At 44.8% G+C, this 13,876-nt stretch overlaps 1 protein-coding gene across 1 annotated transcript in view; it reads right to left on the bottom strand.

The window, feature by feature from the left end:
• AGPS (alkylglycerone phosphate synthase) overlaps window positions 1–13,876 on the bottom strand; it is a 196,532-nt gene that overhangs the window by 134,858 nt on the left and 47,798 nt on the right. The window contains exons 3-5 of the mRNA XM_069733205.1: window positions 3,948–4,038; window positions 3,070–3,190; window positions 2,020–2,094 (exon numbers count right to left, since the gene is read on the bottom strand). Of these exons, the coding sequence (XP_069589306.1) occupies window positions 2,020–2,094; window positions 3,070–3,190; window positions 3,948–4,038 (287 nt within the window). The remainder of the gene's footprint in view (window positions 1–2,019; window positions 2,095–3,069; window positions 3,191–3,947; window positions 4,039–13,876) is intronic.

The raw sequence follows: 13,876 nt of genomic DNA, 5'->3' as shown, positions 1-13,876 counted from the left end.
TTATATGTAATATCAGAAGGCAAACACTGCAGCACTGGGGACATCATGAAGAACATGGAAAGTGAGCAGGCAGGGGCCACACCGGTGTAATTACACAAGCGGATGAGAATCGCTGAATTGTGGGGAATCTGTCGGCTGCTGGTGAGCCCAACCCCCTCCCGTTACGTTATGACTACTCTAAAGATAAGAGACGGGGTCACAAAGGCCACGGTGCGCGTTGTGATGCCAGGACGCTGTCAACGTCCGTGAGCTTGTGTAGAGCCCTCCTGGTCTCATGAAAGCCGGAAGGATCAGAAGAGGACTGGACAGTTGGTGGAGAGTAACAAAGGGGCAAATACCCACGGTAACTGCCCCATCGAATGGAGGCAGCGGAGTTGCTTCCCCTAACGAACAGGTGGCAGCAGCGGGATTGGCGTGAACCCCCGGACTGCCATCTTTGACATATTGGTGACAGTGGTGGGATCTACATGAACCCCCCAGACTGCCATCTTTGACATATTGGTGACAGTGGTGGGATCTACGTGAACCCCCGGACTGCTATCTTTGACATATTGGTGTCAGCAGTGGGTTCTGCAAGAACCTCCCGGACTACTATCTTTCACATATTGGTGGCAGTGGTGGAATCTACGTGAACCCCCCGGACTGCCATCTTTGACATATTGGTGGCAGTGGTGGGATCTACGTGAACCCCCCGGACTGCCATCTTTGACATATTGGTGGCAGCAGTGGGTTCTGCATGAACCCCCCAGACAGCCATCTTTGACATAATGGTGGCAGTGGTGGAATCTACGTGAACCCCCCCCGGACTGCTATCTTTGACATATTGGTGGCAGTGGTGGAATCTACGTGAACCCCCCCGGACTGGTATCTTTGACATATTGGTGGCAGTGGTGGAATCTACGTGAACCCCCCCCGGACTGCCATCTTTGACATATTGGTGGCAGTGGTGGAATCTACGTGAACCCCCCCGGACTGCCATCTTTGACATATTGGTGGCAGTGGTGGAATCTATGTGAACCCCCCGGACTGCTATCTTTGACATATTGGTGGCAGTGGTGGAATCTATGTGAACCCCCCGGACTGCTATCTTTGACATATTGGTGGCAGTGGTGGGATCTACGGGAACCCCCCGGACTGCCATCTTTGACATATTGGTGGCAGCGGTGGGATCTGCGTGAACCCCCCCGGACTGCCATCTTTGACATATTGGTGGCAGTGGTGGAATCTACGGGAACCCCCCGGACTGGTATCTTTGACATATTGGTGGCAGTGGTGGAATCTACGTGAACCCCCCCGGACTGCCATCTTTGACATATTGGTGGCAGTGGTGGAATCTATGTGAACCCCCCGGACTGCTATCTTTGACATATTGGTGGCAGTGGTGGAATCTATGTGAACCCCCCGGACTGCTATCTTTGACATATTGGTGGCAGTGGTGGGATCTACGTGAACCCCCCCGGAATGTCATCTTTGACATATTGGTGGCAGTGGTGGGATCTACGTGAACCCCCCCCGGAATGCCATCTTTGACATATTGGTGGCAGTGGTGGGATCTATGTGAACCCCCCAGACTGCCATCTTTGACATATTGGTGGCAGTGGTGGGATCTAAGTGAACCCCCTCGGACGGCCATCTTTGACATATTGGAAGCAGCGGTGAGATCTACGTGAACCCCCCGGACTGCCATCTTTGACATATTGGTGGCAGTGGTGGGATCTACGTGAACCCCCGGACTGCCATCTTTGACATGTTGGTGGCAGCGGTGGGATCTGCGTAATCTCCCCAGTGTTATCAGTGACATATCGCATCACCACAAATTGGAGAAAGTGGGTCAGACTCACCCGTCTCAGGAGCCTCAAAGGCATCACTTGTATTTCGGAAGTGGATGGAGTACTCAGCCTACCAATGCGAGTGAATCATATCACAACTGCGCTACCTTTATACCATTCTGCAATCACCATTACCCCTACATGTACAGGTCTCTGCAGCAATGCAGTGGAGACACAGGGAAGCACTTACGTGGCCACACAACAATATCCGGGATTCTTTTGAACATTCCTTCCCTGAGTGCAAACATCTCGTGGAGGCAATGACCTATGGAAAACATTACATAGAAGTAGTGAATATAACAGTGCAGTCTCGAATGTCAGCATGTATAAATGCCCAATATATCACAAACATTTCACATATAAACGCCTGATTCATCAAAACAAATGGGTGGGCTTAGCAGAGAGGAAGAGTGTACAAGCGAGGCGAGAAAATTCATTGCGGTTTATGCCATAAAAGTGCAGAAATTGCAGAATATGTGTTAGTCTGGTGCACATCAGGTGAGAGAAGCATAATATTTATTAAAATAAATCTGTCAGCAGGTTTTTGCTATGTAATCAGAGAGCAGGGGCCGAGACCCTGATTCCAGTGATGTGTCACTTGCTGGGCTGCTTGCTGTCATTTTGATACAATCACAGTTTTCTCTGCTGAAGATCTAGCAGTGAATGCGGAGGGGTGTATAACCCCGCCCACACTACTGATTGGCTGCTTTCAGTGTGCACTACAAGCTCTGGGGGGGCGGGATTGGACCAGGAGGCACGAGAACCAGTCCTGTAGTGTTAATCTCCTGCTGATAAAACACTGATTGTATTGAAAACAGCAACACACAGCCTACTAAGTGACATCGCTGGAATCAGGGTCTCTGACTCTACATCATACCACTCTCAGATTACATAACAAAAACCTGCTGACATTCTCTAAGTGTCCCACACATCTTAATGAATTTGGCGCACTTTACTCCAGCGCACTCTTGAAAAAATACTAGACGTTTGCCGAACTTCATCAAGACTACACAAAAAAATATGTTTATTTCAAGTTTTCTTCTGTTTCATCTCTCAGAGAAGAGCAATGAAGCAGCGGTTGAATGACCGGTCTCATTTTTACTTCTTCTTAAAGGGTTGTCCCCCAACATATCGAAATGTCACATATGGCCAGATCGGGGCTCCGAGCGCCCACTCTGAATGTAGCGCTGGCACGCTTCTCGGATCGTTAGAAACTACACATACAAATACAGTTCCTCACCGTGAGCTCGAAAAAGACGGTCTTCAACATCTTGAGAAAAAGAAATTCCAATGGCTTTGATGTCCTGGAGAAATCCCTCGTTTACAATAGCTGGTGGGGCATCGCTTACATTTAAAGATGCCTAATAAAGAAACATTGGCGATTACAACATGGGCGATGGACGCAATTTGCTACCTAGAATGAATTAGACTTGGAGAGCACTTGAGGGTAGCACTTGAAGAGTATGGGAGACTTCCAAGAACAGATCAATACCCCTCAAAGAGCCCGGCATTAGTAAAAGTGGTGGAGCACCAGGAAAAGCCAAGTCATCAAAGTCTAGGGGGAAGCATCAAGTATCAAAAAGGTATTGGAGGAGAGCGAATTAAAATATCAATAGTGCTAATATGTCAGAGGAGGCCATGTTACAGCCGGATTCCATCAGGTCGGTAACATTACAGTACAATATAGAGCTCTATGGCCTTAAAGGTTAACGGAGGACGTCACAGTCTACGTCTATCTTGCCCAGCTTCAGCGAAAAGCTAGGAGACCACCAAAGCGGCCACCAGAGATGGAAGAAATAATTCCCAAGACCCTGGCCAGTAATTGGAGTGCTGGACAGGAGGCCTGCAAATCTCCTTATATTGCGGCTTTTTTTTATCAGCGCGATGTGTGTGCATCACGCCGCGCTAATCAAAAGAATAGCCAGGAATGCCAGCAGGTAGGGCGAGATGCCGGCCTCCCATCCAGCGACCATAGATCATTGTTCTCCTACTTCTGGGACAATAGGGTAAGGTTTCATAACATGCAAGTAAAACGTCTGTGTGATGGAAAAGAGGGAAAATAAAAAAATAAATACGGTAAATAAAAAAAAAAAAGCTGGATAGAATGGTTGAACTTACTCGGGAGGTAGATTTGTGATCCAGACTAGCACCAAATGTTTTTTCCATCCATTCTCGCAATGCGGGCAGCACCATACCACTCAGTTTATACCTGCAAAACAATTTAAAGTAAATATAAAACATTAATAGGATACAGATAAAGGTGTTCATTTATAAAAGTATCTGGAGCTGAAATATCATATGCACACGGAAACTAAGTCCATGGGTGGCGTGCTGAAAAGGCACGCAACTTTGTCTATGCGAGTCCATACATCTGTCACTGATCCCCATCGTAACAACAACAAAAAAATACAAGTAAAAAAACAGGCAACATAATATGTCCCCGATTCATCAAGACTGCCGTTTTTTACACCAATTTTGATAAAGGGTGCATTAAAGGGATTCTCCAAGAATGTAATAAAATGGCCACCGTTACATGACATGACTAGGATGGACTGCAGATTGAGTTAAGTGTCAGGATGGGCTGAAGTTTGTAGAAACACAGCTCCTGAGTACTGTGTCTCAACTGACAGAAGAGGTGTATTTTAAGCACAGGTAACTAAGTCGAGGTTAGAAACAGACATCAGAAAAAAAATAATCTTCTCCTAGGCTGACTGCGCACAAAGGATTTTTTCCCAGCCTCAGTGCTCCACCCACCCCCATGCTTAGCTGAAAAGACAACATTTCTTCTCCTGTCACAGTGCTTCAGCCACAACTCAGATATGTATGTTTATGATACAGCTCCTCTGTCAGTTGAGAGGCAGGTCTCGGGAGCGGTGTTTCTTCATACCGCACAGGGGCCTGACACGTGACTATGACAGACTGCGGTTTGAATTACGTGCTGGGGGCCATTTTATTACATTTTTTTGTAGAACCCCTTTAAGAGGCATGTGATTCTTAATAAATATGGGGCGCTTTTCAGTGGCAACATAAAAAATGCACTCCAATTAGAGCCAGAAACAAGTTTCTGTTGTAAATAATGCCACTTTTGTTGCATATGACGAATTTTGTAGCATAACTTGTCCACAACCCCTTCCACCAAGCTCCTCCTACATTATTATTACATTATTATTATTTTTTTTTTTTTTTTTAGTTTTACTACTCGTCAGTTTTACACCAAAATTCTGGCCTAAACTGTGATAAATCGGGGCCCATGCATATGAACAGAAAGCACAGCCCTATAAGCTTTTTAACAGTTAAAAAAACATGCAAATGTATAACAGTGAATGTAGTGTGAATTCAGGAGAAATGATATCATTGACGTACAAAAGACTGTGGCACAGCAGGACCTGTGCTGTGGGAGAATAGCTGTCAATCACACTGAAGCCACATTTTGATGAATGGGCGAGTTTAAACCCTGACTAAATGCAAAAAAACAGACATGTCTTATCACTCTCACCCATAATGGTCTATAAAGCCGCAGCACCTCCACTTCTACTTTGGTACCAATACCCTAGAGACCTTCCTCACCCTCCCTTTATCAACAAGCCACCAGTGTATGTAGGGGGCTGTCTGTTCACCAAAGCTCAATAGCTAAGCCAGCCCCCTTCTGTGTCCATAAACCAGAATCGGAGATGGAGAAGGAAAAAAAAAATGAGGTAGACAGACTGCCCCCTTCTGGTTAATGTGCTGACATTGGGGGGAGGAAAATCTCTTCCTGGGATCAGGGACAAAAGCAAAATGGAGATGAACACAAACACATCCAAACCACTTTTTATTTAGCACAATTCCAATTTAATCCTGTTTAGATAACTGGAAGTGTAAATGTGCATTACCAGCCACCGGCAACGTACCGACTCCGAAAACTCATCATTCTCCTCGATAAGTGTTATCCCAAATCCCACAGAGTGTCTATAGTGTAGGAGATGGCCCCCACAGCCCCGCACCGGAGAACGAGTCAGGAGACCCGGCTCTGGAAGATTTATTAAGGCAAGGTAGAAAAATAAAGGAGACTGCCAAAATATTATATTACCCTCTCCCACAGACACTGTTTACTTAAACCGTCCTGCCTAAAAAAGGAGCCGTTTCAGCTAATTTTTCTGCTCTACGATCAACCGTATCAAATGAATACTCCATGTCTGATGAACGTTGCCGGAGTCAAGTACTTGGGCTACACAAACAAATCTGCACAGCATCTGCACCAGGCCGGCTGACGGACATAAACCGGCGCTGCGCCCAGGCGATGCATTGTGAGGATTCATTACTGGGGATGGAGGAAGAAGAAAGGAGATGCCGGGAAATAAAAGACGAGACAAACTGCTGTTGGGCGACCTACAAAGTCGCCATCTAATAAATGGAGACGTATTAAGAACGATGATGACATCAGAGCGCACCAATTATAAGTCCTGAGACGAGACACTTACTGACGAGAACAGATACGGCACAAAATAAACCAAAAATTAATACAAGCTTCTCCTATAGTTAAAGAGGACTCGTCACGCGGCACAAATATGTCCTTTCTTAAACTGGTCTAAATGCCGCTGCTCTCTTGAATCTGGTGCAGTTTTTGTTTTGTTCTTGCGCCTGTCCGTTGCAAAGATACAACCCAGTCTCCCCTGTATATAAAGCTAGTCTGATCAGCCAACTGGATGTGGTCAAAAAGAGCCACACCCATTTGTAAAAAAAAAAAACAAAAAAAAAAACTAGATTTACATACACAGAAGGGGGGCTGTATCTCTGGACCAGAGAGGCGCAGGAACAAAACAAAAACTGCACCAGATTCAGAGGTACGGCGGCATTTACACGTGTAAAACAAAAAAAATAAAAAATAAAGTTACATATTTATTTTATGTTATACTTAATAATGACGAATGCAAATGTGTATGTTGTATGGTTCATTCTACGGTTAATAATAGAATTTAAAAAAAAGTTACATATTTATGGTAAGTGGCAAGTCCTCTTTAAAATAGAAATTTTGCAGACTCTTCTTCAAAATCTGCATTCCGCTGTTCCTCTGTTATTCCTCTTGATAATGGTCTCATTGCACCCTTATGGGCAGGGCATTCAGCTCAATCTCATGCGTTTTACAGGCAAACCAACATCCAGCTATCAATATAGTCATACATTTCCAGGAGGAACAACCAGAGGAAGAGCAGTTCTTGTTTTCCCCAAGGATGATAAAGCCTTTGCTTTCACAACACTGTATTTCCCCATTACTGTCCAATAATATGGAAAATGTGATAACTCATCGAGAGCTCAGGTTTACTTGTTGGAGATATTGTCCAAATATTGCAGAAATCCATGCGCTTGGTGAATGGCAGGGATTGTCAGACACGGACATTTCTGTAATAAACCTGTCGCATGCAAATTCATTCTTAGTAGGACAGTTTATGGGATTAAGGCACCAATAAAATATAACTTCTTATTGAACAGGAATATGATAAAACCTTTCTAAAAAAAAAAAAAAGGTTAGGTCTCCATGCTGTAACCAAAATGGCACCCACATCATGGCTGCAGAATTCTGAAGGCAAGTCTTCAAAACTGGGCAGCCATTGAGAAATGCTTAAAAAAATGGGAGTAGAACATGTACATGAAAAAAAAAAAGAAAAGAAAAGAAAATGATTGAATGCGGCCCCAGGATGCCTTCATACGACCCCATTTTACAGTCTGTTACTCCCCAGACTGGCATATGAGGCTGCTAGTCCAGGTCAGGAGACCCGTGATCGGGCCGGACACTATAGCCGTAAAATACGACGCTGGGAATGCATGGATGGCTCCATGTGTGGGACCGCAGCATGGACGGGTGAAGGAGACGGCCAAATGTTCCAGCAGGTACATTGGTGGATGTAGCCATGCACCGCGCTTACTCACGTCCGTGCAAATCGGTCCGATCATGGACCACGATGCACAGGACTGGCCACGACTCTCTTGACCCGAGGGTCTCAGCCGCATAGCTCTATAAGAAGCGGGCACGCTCGGGTCGGAAGAGTCGCGGCCGGTCCGTGTATTAGCAGTCTATGCTGGGACCAATTTGCCCGGATGTCTGTATGAGCCTCAATGCTGATAAACCTTCATAAAAAGTTTTTGGCAAGAATATCAAAAATCCATATAACGATTAGTGATGAGTGAACGTGCTCTGATAAGGTGTTATCTGAGCATGCTCATGTGCTAACAGTGTGTCTTTGTCGTGCTCAAAAAATATGTTCGTGTCCCTGTGGCGGCACATCTCGCAGCAGCCGCAACACATGCAGGGATTGTCTGTTAGCTGCGAGATGTGCAGTCGCGGAGTCGAACATATTATTCGAGAACGTTGAAGATACTCCGTTAGCACCCGAGCATGCTCAGATAACACCTTGTCCTAGCATTTTCGCTCATCACTAATAAATTTATAAAGAGGAGTACATCTTCCCTATAGGTCCAATTTTAATCCAACCCGTTACAATTATTATCCCTCTGTGTTTATTAAGTTCTATAAAAGGTCACAGCATTATCCCCTGCACTGTATTTAGCTGAAATGCGATCATGTTGTACTTTATTGAAAACTCAGGACCGGAGGACAAGTTGACAGGTGCGAGATCAGATGCAGAATCCACATAGATCAAGTGTATCGTTGGGGAAATGCAGGATTACACACAGACCATCCACATAAATAGCCAGTCATGAAATACTGAGCTTGGCTGACAGCTCTTGCAGTTTAGCTTGTAGGAAAGGGGTCCTTATAAAGGGACTACTAAAAAATACAGTCAGAGAAATCCCTTTGATATTTCTCTTAAAGCAACCCATAAGGAATTGATGTAGATATACACAGCTGATTATTAGTGTATTGAAGACAAATTACGACAAATTAAAAATGAGTAACACATGTGGTAATCCCAAGATACATTTTGTTTATCTATTTTTAAGTAAAATATTTGATTTGCACAAATCTGATAAAACCCAAACTAACTTAAAACCAGAATTTGTTAAATCCACTGTGGCCATAACGCTGTGTATCTTGGAGACCATCCAATAAAAAGGCGCCAGTGGTGCATGTGCAGCCGCATCTTCGAGTTGTCCCCCTTGTTCTTAATATGCGCATGCGCCGTCCGCTGCCTTCACTAGCAAGATGTTTTGAGCAGCGACGATATGTCTTCTCTTCAGCCTGGTCTTCGGCGCACTCCTGCTCTGGTCCTTTGCACAGTGTATGCGAAAGAGAAGACATATCGCCACTGCTCAAAACATCGGGCTAGTCAAGGCAGCGGACGGCGCATGCGCATATTAAGAACAAGGGGGATAAGAGATGCGGCTGCACATGCACCGCCAGCACAATGGCAACACCCTATTTCATGTAAAATAAGCTCTGGAGACAGACTCTCAGGGAGATCTATGTCCGGCCCATAGATCTTAACAGATCATTTACATATTAAGAAATACATGGATTTTTTGGGAATGACACATCAGATTACAGAGAACAAGGTATCATTTTTTTCAGATTCCCATCCCCTACCTGCTCATATAAATGGGTTAATGTGATTTCACATAGCGTTCTGGCACCCATTCATTGGTCCCATCGGGGCTTAAGCGCGAATCCACAGCAAAATGGGATTAGGACGCATACGCAGACCGGAACATAGGCTATAGTGAATATTAGGACGCATACGCAGACCGGAACATAGACTATAGTGAATATTAGGACGCATACGCAGACCGGAAGGTAGACTATAGTGAATATTAGGATGCATACGCAGACCAGAACGTAGACTATAGTGAATATTAGGATGCATACGCAGACCGGAACGTAGACTATAGTGAATATTAGGACGCATACGCAGACCGGAACGTAGACTATAGTGAACAGCGAACGTGTGCTCTGTCGTGTATCATTTTCAGGTGTGTACGTCTACTGGAGGCAGACCCTCAGATGACGATAGGGAGTCGACTTCTGGGTTGTGTCATGACGCGCTCAAAAAAAGCAGGGGAGACGAAGAGCCGGTATCGGCCGAAATCCAAGATTGCTTCCACACTGCCAGCTGGCGGAGACAGGGAGATGTGCAGATGTGTCTGTACAGATGGAACAGTTTGCCATTAGGCCTCCATCCTCCAGTACCACGCTCAAGAGGTCAGTGTGCTACACACGGGATGTCCCGATTTATGGCATCATCTATGGAGGAGTCTGAACTAGGGGCAACCCCTCAGAAGGCATAATGGATCTACTTCAGCACCTAAAGGAAAAAGCTGTATCCTTGAAGCGATTTCCCAGGGGTTGACCGGCCAAAACCACCAAGTCTGCAGTCACTCTGTGTGACTGCAGACTAATGAACCTGCCAGTGCGCACACTGTACACTGTAAAGATTCGACGGTTTCAGACCAGGCACTATAGGTTATACTCCTGGCCAGTGGGTGCGCCCTCTAACTGGCCACGCTCGCTGGCCGGCCTCAGCTCAATACAAGGGTATGCAGGGAAGCTGCGCCCACTGGCCGGGGGTATGTATAACTCATATATACCCTCCATTCCGGGTATGAAACCGGTGAATCCCCGCAGTGCACAGTGCATGTGCCGGGGTGAATGGTTCAGAAGTATGCACTCACACACAGTGACTGTAGACTTATCGGTTTTGACCGGACAACCCCTTTAACATAGCAGTTTTCTGAGGAGGGAGAAACTATTGGCCACTTACTAGTCAATATGGCCCAAGCTCAGAGAGAGAACGCTTTTAAACAATGGTTAAAAGATCTAGAGAGGGCAGGATTAACAGCCGGACTCCTGAAATGTTACAGACTCTACAAAGTTTTTATACCAATTTGTATTAGTCCGCGGCTAAGTACTCGGGAGAAGAATTAGCAGATTACCCAACTAGGATTAAACTTTCAACTCTGAGAAAAAGTGAGGTTTGTTTTTAGAATTGCAGATTTCCCTGGAAGAAATTCAATTAGCAGTAGGGAAATGCCGAATGATAACGCCCCTGGGTCTGATGGCCTCCCGGTAGAAATCTTTAACATATTTGAGGAGGAGGTTTTATGAGATTATTTGGAAATGGTTAACGATGCATTTTCCAAGGGGACACTGCCAAGATCACTATATGAGGCCATAACAGTTGTCTCACCCAAGGAAGGGAAAGATAAGGAATTTCGGAAATCACACAGAACCACTTCACTACTAACGAATAAGGTCAAGATTCTGGAAAAATCCTGGCAAATAGGTTGAGCTCTGTGAGAACGCCAGTAATACACACGGATCATGCCGGCTTCGCGCCATCTAAGTTGACGGCCATTAACCTACGAAGGCTATGTCTGAATTTACAAAGAGGTACGGCCTGATCTCAAGAATAAAGCCATTCTCGCCTTAGATGCCACAAAGGCTTTTGATAGTGTGGAGTGAAAATGTATGTAGGCCGTGCTAAGGGAAACGGGATTTGGGCCTAATTTTATCCAATGGGTACTTCTACTGAACAAGAGCCTGACCGCTAGAATAAGGTCTAATGGGGATATATAGGAGAGTTTTGATCTTTTTAGGCTGTCCTCTATCGCCACTGCTTTTTGCTAGTGCAGTAGAACCTTTAGCCTGTAACAGACAACACCTGGGTATTAACCCCTTCAAGTCGCGGCCCTTTTTAATTTTTGCGTTTTCGTTTTTCACTTCCCTCCTTCCCTGAGCCATAACTTTTTTATTTTTCCGTCAATATGGTCATGTGAGGGCTTATTTTTTGCGGGACAAGTTGTACTTTTGAACGACACCATTGGTTTTACCATGTCTTTTACTAGAAAACGGGAAAAAAATTCCAAGTGCGGTGAAATTGCAAAAAAAGTGCAATCCCACACTTGTTTTTTGTTTGGCTTTTTTGCTAGGTTCACTAAATGCTAAAACTGACCTGCCGTTATGATTCTCTAGGTCATTACGAGTTCATAGACACCTAACATGACTAGGTTATTTTTTATCTAAGTGGTGAAAAAAATTCCCAAAAAAAAAAAGTGCCATTTTCCGATACTTGTAGCGTCTCCATTTTTCGTGATCTGGGGTCGGTTGAGGGCTTATTTTTTGCGTGCCGAGCTGATGTTTTTAATGATACCATTTTTGCGCAGATACGTTCTTTTGATCGCCCGTTATTGCATTTTAATGCAATGTCGCGGCGACCAAAAAAACGTAATTCTGGCGTTTCGGATTTTTTTCTCGCTACGCCGTTTAGCGATCAGGTTAATGCTTTTTTTTAATTGATAGATCGGGTGATTCTGAACACGGCGATACCAAATACGTGTAGGTTTGGTTTTTTTTTTTTATTGCTTTTTTTTATTGCTTTATTTAGGATATAAACTTTTATATTTTTTTCATATTTTTAAAAACATTTTTTTTTTACTTGTGCCATGCTTCAATAGCCTCCATGGGAGGCTAGAAGCTGGCATAGCCTGATCGGCTCTGCTACATAGCAGCGATCATCAGATCGCTGCTATGTAGCAGAAATGCAGGTGTGCTGTGAGCGCCGACCACAGGGGGGCGCTCACAGCAGACCTGCATCAGTAACCATAGAGGTCTCTAGGACCTCTATGGTTACCTTCCTGATGCATCGCCGACCCACGATCATGTGACGGGGTCGGCGATGACGTCATATCCGGCCGCCCGGCCGGATGCGGTAGTTAAATGCCGCTGTCTGTGTTTGACAGCGGCATTTAACAGGTTAATAGCGGCGGGTGAATAGCGATTTCACCCACCGCTATTGCGCGCACATGTCAGCTGTACAAAACAGCTGACATGTTGCGACTTTGATGTGGGCTCACCGCCGGAGCCCACATCAAAGGGGGATTCACGGCATGCGCAGTACTAGTACGGCGCATGTCGTGAAGGGGTTAAAGGGAAAGTACCGTGTTTGTAGATCATTAATAAATCAATGTAATGTAGCATAACATGCTGTTATAACCACGTTTTTATTGCATTTGAAACATATTTTGTGAGTTATAGGAGTTTAAAGAAGGCACTGGAGGCTGACCTCTTGCTTTCATAGTAGCAGCACAACACTTTCAGTTTCATAATATAGCAGCACCTTGTCATAGGAGATAACAGACGGACTCTGACCCGATCTATAGTAATAGAATGGTCACTGCTGTGAACTGGGCACGCCTCTGTGGGCTGCACAATTCACAGTATTGGGAGTGTTCTGCTACCATATTCATGGAGCCCTCGGCTGTCGACTGTGCTCGATTCTTGTCTCATGTCATTAGGATCAGCTAACATAAGCAGTACTGCTTCCAGCAGAACAAATCATGGATTGATGGGAGTAAAATGCAGGAGAAAAGCTCAGAGTATCAGAGACTGCAAAGACATCAAGGAGGAATAGTGTAAGCATTATCCCAGCAGGAGCTGTCACACCTCCCTCAGTAAGATAAGGAGCTGAGGGTCTGCAGTGAACTTGTGGAGGGGGGGGGGGGGGGTGTGAGAGAATCATGTCATCTGGGTGAGAGAGACAGAGAGAGAGAGAGAGAGAGAGACAGAGACAGAGAGAGAGAGAGTGTAACTACTGGTGATAGCAGATCACAGGGCAGTCACCTACAAAATGGCACTGCCCTCTGATGCTACTCTTCATTCTACCCCAGGGATACTAGACCACCTGAAAGGGGAGGGAAATGGTGATGTCAGCAGTTAGTGCCCCAATTTCCCAGCTAACAGTAAAGCTGGTAAGTCTCACTATAGCGGCTTGAGGTCTAAAACGGAAAATGCTCCCCCTAGTGGAAATTATATATATTTGTAAAAAATATATATTTTTTTCATATAGAAATTTTTGCAAACAGTGCAAACATTGAATGAATACATTTTAATTACTATTTTAAGCTTAATTTCACACACACAAAAAAAAAAAAAAAAACTACAAGAAAACTGGTGGCACCTTCCCTTTAAGGGCTTTAAATATGGTGGCAAAGAAGAACGGATCACCCTGTAGGCAGATGACTTGTTAGTTGTTCACAATATTATTATCTTTCTCCCAGTATTCATGGATACCATTTCTAAATTTGGGGTCTTTTCTGCTGTAAAACATTACATTGGT

This window comes from Ranitomeya imitator, chromosome 7 (genome assembly GCF_032444005.1).
Source record: "Ranitomeya imitator isolate aRanImi1 chromosome 7, aRanImi1.pri, whole genome shotgun sequence".
Classification (NCBI taxonomy): domain Eukaryota; kingdom Metazoa; phylum Chordata; class Amphibia; order Anura; family Dendrobatidae; genus Ranitomeya; species Ranitomeya imitator.
This window is presented reverse-complemented; position numbering and strand designations above follow the sequence as displayed.